Source organism: Castor canadensis, chromosome X (genome assembly GCF_047511655.1).
Source record: "Castor canadensis chromosome X, mCasCan1.hap1v2, whole genome shotgun sequence".
In the NCBI taxonomy this organism is placed as follows: domain Eukaryota; kingdom Metazoa; phylum Chordata; class Mammalia; order Rodentia; family Castoridae; genus Castor; species Castor canadensis.
The window spans coordinates 42,064,312-42,071,068 of NC_133405.1; the positions used below are offsets into that span (position 1 = coordinate 42,064,312).

Sequence of the window (6,757 nt, forward strand, 5' to 3'; positions counted from 1 at the left end):
CAGAGGGGATTAGCCGAGGAAAGAAAGAGAGTCTGTAAATGACTTTTCTCATCCACTAAGATGGGATCAGCCTTGAGTAAAGGCCATTCTTCCAGTAAAGTAAATGAGAAGGGTAGTAGGCAAGTCACATTTAGCCATCAGCTTCATGACAGCTCTAATGCTGTCTGTTTGTTGAAAGTTGGGTTTGTACTTTGTCCCTAAATGTTTTTTAACCCCTTATTTCCATTCAGATGCTCCTGTTTTCCACTCCAATACGCTGGAAAGAAAAGCTCCCATTCAGATCCTGGGACAAGAACCTGATGCAGAGATGGTGGAATATCTCATCTAACTGCCCAATCAAGAGCTGCAATTTATCAGCAAAAATGCTTTCAATCATTTTCCCCTTTTGTTTGTTCTTATTCTGATGGTGAAAAAAAGGGTTGGGGGAGGGGATGTTTTTTAAAGGGACTTTTTATTGGAACAATATAATACCTTAGTAATACCATAAGAATTCCAGTCTTATTCTGGTATACTCCAGTATACCTCTAAAGGGTAGATTAATCAGAATGTGCTCCCAAGTTTATTGTTGCGATTTATACAAATACTGGAACTGTTAACAGGTAGATGATATGCATTGATGTTTCCAAATGCTTAAATTTCTTTAAAATTCCCCTATTCAAAATCATTTTTCATTGAAGAGCACAGTATGTGTGGAAGGCAGTGTGTAACATGTAGTTCAGAAGTGAAAAGTCAGAAAGAATTTGAGTATGTGCTGCTTTTGTGACTATCTAGACAGCAGCCACAAAAAGCTCTTACCTCTGGCTCATGAAAGGGGATTGTCTTAGAAGCTATGGAAGCTGGAGAAAAAGTAGGAAGTATTGGGGTGCAGAAGGTGCTGGAGCTAATTTTCCCTCCCAGTTTCCAGCTACCCTGTCCAGTAGAATGTGTTTATCTTCATTTCAGCTGTACTTTGGAAGTAGATTCTTTTGGTGCCCTCATGGAGGTTCATATGTTCATATATATACACTCTGGAGTAATTTATGCATTTGGATAATTAATATATTGCTCTCAGATGCTAAGAGAGTAAATGAACTGAGTGATGCACAGCTTCCTCTCTTGTAGGGAGTTAGACATCAGAGGCCTTGATGGAGGGCTGCATGAGATGCTGCATGCAGACTTTTGTGGTCTGGGTGTAGCCATGAACTCAGCTCATTTGCTTAGACCAGTCAGCTTAGTGTTTATTTCTTCCACTACACAGATTCGCTGGCAGGGTCACCAGTCTCCAGTTGCCAGTCATTTGTAAAATGAGGAAGCATTTTTTGGTAACTGTTTGAATGCTTTGAATTTCTGATGGCCACTTTAAAATAATTAGTTTTGTTTCTTCAAATTCTTAGTATATGTCTTCAAAAGCATATGAGACTGTCACCTTCAATGGAATAGTATCAGAAGTCCAATGTACCAAGCTGCAGTCATGGGGAGAGGTTGGTTGTAGCCATCTCCTCAACTACCTCTTCTCACTGCCAGTTATTCTATCTTGAACTGTCTTTGGGAAGCAGTGGAAATGCGCATGTGGGTGAGGACCAAAGGACACTGCAGCAGCAAGTCCTGCCATAGGGCTGTCTCCAGGGACACAGAGGAATGCCAGTTGCCACAGGTCCTTGGCCTGCATCACCTCTCTGCTCTTCATTAAGGTGATAAATATGAAGATAGTTCCATTAAGATCAGTTTTCAGGGGTATAGGGAGGGTGAAGGGAGTTGGGGGGGTGTTAGGTAAGGGGGTAGAGGTTTGGGGATGTGTTAGTTAGAAACCAGATTAATAGAAGAGTAGCTTGATACACTAATGTGATGAGCCATAGTGGTGGGAAGGACCTTTAGCAGTATAGCCCTACCCTCTAATTTTAGTGATGAGGAATATAAGACTTGGAGAGGTTTAGTGACTTTTGCAAGATCACAAACAGCATATCTGTCCACTCTGCCAATTGCCATTGCCTATTTTTAGAAACACTTATATACAAAAAAGAAAAGTCCATTCTTAAGAAAAGGCATATTATTCATGGTTCAGGGTGTATGCATTTTGTTAAATGTCCCTGGATAGAGTAGATTTTTATCTTGCCTCTCTCGTGTAGTGCCTTGTACAGGTTTTTCCTTTCCTGATTCTCATTTCAACTTGGTGTCACATGAAAATTCCTCCTAAGAAATCAATGCTACTTTTTTTCTTGCTATGAGATTGGGTGTCATTGGTCATTTTACAGGGCTCCTCTTTAAGTATAGGAATGGTGTGTTTATCCAAACTCTTTTTAGTTTCTAATTTTTCTAAATGAATTATTTTGTGTATGTATGGGTGGGAGGAGAAACAAGAGGGACGGCAATGTGATTTTCAGCCAGTCTTTTCACATTTTCAATAATGAAGTGATCATCCTATACGTTAGTCCTCAGTTATAAAGCAAATATCAAGTAGAAATTAAAAGTGAAGTCTTGCTAATACTCATTCATATTACCCTTTAGTCATAAAGGGAAAATATCTTCAAATAGTAGAAGTAGCAAGTAGAAACATCAGGAGAGCAGATAAATAAAAATAAACATTTCATGGTGATAAAACATTGCCAGAGTTTTTGCTAGCTCTTGGAACCACGATTGTAATCACTTCTGTTCTGTAAGGTGACAGATATCATACATTCCACACTGTGGCAGCCATCACTTTGACTCATGTGTTTTGGAGAAAAAAGGAAGTTCTTGCCTAAGTACTATTTTGAACTTTCCAGAACTTCTCTGCCCTCTCAGAAAGAGGCAGTCCCTCTCTGTTCAATGTTCAATCTCAGGTAATTTGCTAAAATAACATTGTACATCTATGAGATGGAAGAAGACCATATTGGTATATCCTGTTTACGGAGAATATAGATTCTGCCTTTTCAGAAAGGTGTCATTTTAAAAATTCAAGTTCATGGGTAAAATCTCAAGTTAGCCACCTTTTCAAAATTGTATGGATGTAACATTTGGTGTATCTTTCTGTACTTTTATCTATCTATGCATTTTACTGGCACCTCAGGACAGGAGGGTGACCTTGTCTTAATTTGTACTGTCTGGTGGTCTGTGGGGACCTTCTAATTCAGTTGTACCCCAGTGTCCCATGTATAGGAAAACTTCATTAGAATAATTTACTTGATATAAAACTCTTATTGACAATGTTTTGGAAATAAAAGTAGCTTGAGCTTTCTTTTAAAATAATGTATCTTGGTTGTTGACTTAATGAAGGATTTAGTCTCAAAGCTGCTTTTGAGCTGCAAGGTGATAGGACAGCAGGAACTTGAATTATCTGCCAGCATCTGCCATAAGAAACATACCAAGGGACCTACCATAATCTCTTTTTTGTTGTTACACTGTTGGGTGGGTATAATAATTAGAAATGAACAAACTGATTTCCAAACTCTTTATAAAGAGCTTAAATTATGCGGTGGCTTATGATATATACAACATATGTGCTAACTTTGATAAATTATATTCTCATGTCTGTTAGCCATACAATTTCCTGTTATCTCAAATGCTCAATTCATATATGGAATATATTACTTTAAAATGTGTGCCTTCTTATTGAAAATGTTTTCAAAGCAAAGAATCAGTTGTGAGCCCATTGCCACCAGTTTCATCCCACTATAATCCTTAGAAATACATGTTCCAAGTGCCATCCATCATCAGTAGGACAAGCGTCGGGAGTTTGTTTATTTTCTTCCAGTAGCAATGATGAGTTACACGGAGCTAGCAAACCTCCTTCTGACCTCCCTTTTGATTAATGGCATGTGTTTGTAAAATGGTTAGCTGGGGTTGGCAGATGGCTAGTGAATAATTGCCTTTGGTTTAAAATGTATGTGGTCCCATAATGATTATGATCCTATTCTGTAATCAGTGGAGTTAGTTCCAATAAAGTTAAGCAGGTTTAAATCCACTTTGTGCCTATCTTTTCACTGACAATAAAGTTAGCTATTTTAAAATGCAGCACTGTGTGGAAAATGCTTTGGTGTTTACCCAACAGAGGCTTTATTTGTGCTGTATCAGTGATTACTTTCAATTCAGTATGCAGTAAAATTGCCTTTCAATGGCAGCATGCAGCAGAATTTGCATTTGCTTGAAGTATGTATTGTGACTATAGATTATAAAGTATTAAGGCAACACCATAGGTCACGTGCTCTAATCAGTCTCTTTATATACACAGGCAGCATATACATTAAGAGCTTTGCATCTTTTTATCTCCTGGTTCTGAGGCATAAAATGATGGCCACCCAAAGCAGAGAATTCATCCTCTAGTTAGAGTTTTGGAAGGCCCTTTGATATTCCTTTTGTACCCTTGTTCCTATGCCAATTCATCAGTCTTGGTTGAGGGAGATTGTTACTAAAAGCAAATCAAAACCACAAACAAGTTGGCTTTTCACTGAAAATGTTAAGTGTGCCTTTACACTGCTCTTTCTGTGCCTCCTGCTTACTAGCGAGTTCCAAACTTGACTCCAGATGAAGGAATCCCCAAGGACTTTGAAATGACATGTTTTCACAGTGAAATTTGCTTGATGGGTGTTGCAAAAGGGATGGAGCAGGGGTATAAAATATTCAAATGTAGATTTGACTTTTTTCAGTTGGGCTTCATTACCTTCAAATTTATTAAGAATTATTTGAAAACCGTATTCATAAAATCCTACTCCTCTTTCAGGATAAAGAAGGTGATATTAAGTGAACCACATCTTCTTACAAAGCTTTGTAAACCATTCCTATCAGAAATATCTTCTTAATGAGCATTCACTTGTGGGAAGAAAAAGCAAGGGTTTCTTCAAAATGTGTGACATCACATTGTAGGAACATTTCTAGAAATTATCAAGTAGGATGATATAACTTGGTCTGGTATTTTCCTGGTACTTCAAGCTGCTAGTCTTCCATACTAGGATCAGAGGTCTGCATAGCCTCTGTGAGTTACACAGTGACCAAAAAAACCCCACTTCCTGCTTCCCACCTTCTCCGTTGCCATCTTGCCCAAATGAAGGGTTATTTTTGGGGGGCAGGTAAAGAATGTAAATGGTTTGGTCTTTGAACACTTTTTACATTGAATGATAATCATTCTGATATTTGAATGAAAAAGAGCCCTCAGTGACAGAACTTACTTTCCAAAAACATCAAAAGTACATACCACCTCACAAGTAGATGCTGAAACTGACCAAACCCAGGGTATCTTTTGCTGCACCTGCTTTGTCACTTGCAATCGCATCTACCAATGGATTTAGGCATGTGTGAGTTGCTGATTATACATTTAATAGATGTTGCCATTGTGGAAAAAACCCTAGAATACAAAATTTTTGAAAAGTCCATGATGCTAGTTTATTAGGGAAAACTAACACCCCCACATACACCAACACACACATTTACAATTCACTGTGCTAGATGAAATGGCAAACATTTCAACAAGTTACAAAACTAGCACATAGGAGGGAGTGATTGCTGAGATGGCACAGGAGTTGCAGAAAGGAACTAACTTGAGTTTGAAGGATATGCAGGTGTTAACTAGGCATTGGGGTGCACATTCCGTGTAGCAGAAGTAGGATATGCAAAATGCAACCTCACTTTGTAAAACCCACAATCTAATGAAGACTTTCCAAGATCAAAGACCCAAGAGAATTGTTTTGAGTGTTAACAACCTCCTAATGGAAACTTCCAAATTCAATCATGTTGTAGAATGTACTAGTGTGGAAGTCAACAGAAAATGGAGGTATAGTCCTATGTCTACCACTAAACAGATGTTCATCTGTAGACAAGTTCTTTAACAGATCAGAGATCTATCAGTAAAATGAGGGTTAAAAATGTCCCTGTGGACTTTATGGAGAAGGGAGAGGAGAGCCCCACAAAGTGAGAATATAAAAAGATGTCAGTCAAAACCATGATCTAAGTCTATAAAGAAATGGTTTCTTTATCATTATTAAAAAATTAAGCATGCAAAAACAATATCCAGGGCACCTCTGTGAACCCATTATTGGGCCTCAACAATTATCAATGCATGGTTAATCTTGCGTCATTTATTGCCCCCACCCACCTAACATATTATCTTGAAGGATCCCAGACATCATAGCATTTTGTCTGTAACTATTTCAATGTGTTCATGTTCACAAAGCTTCTTCATGTGATCCTTCAACTTCTGCCTTAAACCAAAACCTCTCAAAAACAGAGGGGTTTATCCTCCCTAGATGCATATATCAAAATGCAGGACATTTTCTTTAAAGGTTCCACAATGTAGGTTGCAATTTTTAATTCCTTCTCCACTCATATAAAAAGTTTTGTTTTAACATTTTTCTGGATGTTTCTTGTTTATCCTCATCAACTGATTTGGTTACTATCTCAAGTACTTTGATGATTTTGGCCCTTGTATCACAGTTATCTCTCTACTGCTAGAGGATCCAACCAGTATCCTGGCCTGTCAGCTACTTGGCCTGTCCACAATCCACTCCACTTCAGCCTGCTCTGCTCATGGTCAACATAGATTTGGTCATCATTTAACACTGTTCCACTGTGGACACCATGTCCTCGATTACCCCACTTTCTGGCCAGTCTCCTACCTTCTCAGTTCACATACTCTGACTCTATCTTCCCTTTAATTTCAGAAAAGCCTCAAGTCCCTTGATGCCTCCCTTTCTTCCAGGCTGATCTGGGCCTCATGCAAAATCACTTAAACCTCCAATTCATTCATATGCCATAACACAAGTCAGAAACTTAGGAGTCATCCTTGACAACTCCCTCTCCCGCATAGCCT

At 38.5% G+C, this 6,757-nt stretch overlaps 1 protein-coding gene across 3 annotated transcripts in view; it reads left to right on the top strand.

Annotated features, from left to right (window-relative positions):
* The window catches only part of Amot (angiomotin), a 65,010-nt gene extending 61,091 nt beyond the window's left edge, over positions 1 to 3,919 (top strand). For all 3 annotated transcript variants that reach the window (XM_074064133.1, XM_074064134.1, XM_074064135.1), the window contains one exon: positions 231 to 3,919. In XM_074064133.1, coding sequence (XP_073920234.1) covers positions 231 to 328 — 98 coding nt within the window. In that variant the 3' untranslated portion in view covers positions 329 to 3,919. The remainder of the gene's footprint in view (positions 1 to 230) is intronic.
* Positions 3,920 to 6,757: the final 2,838 nt, after the last annotated feature.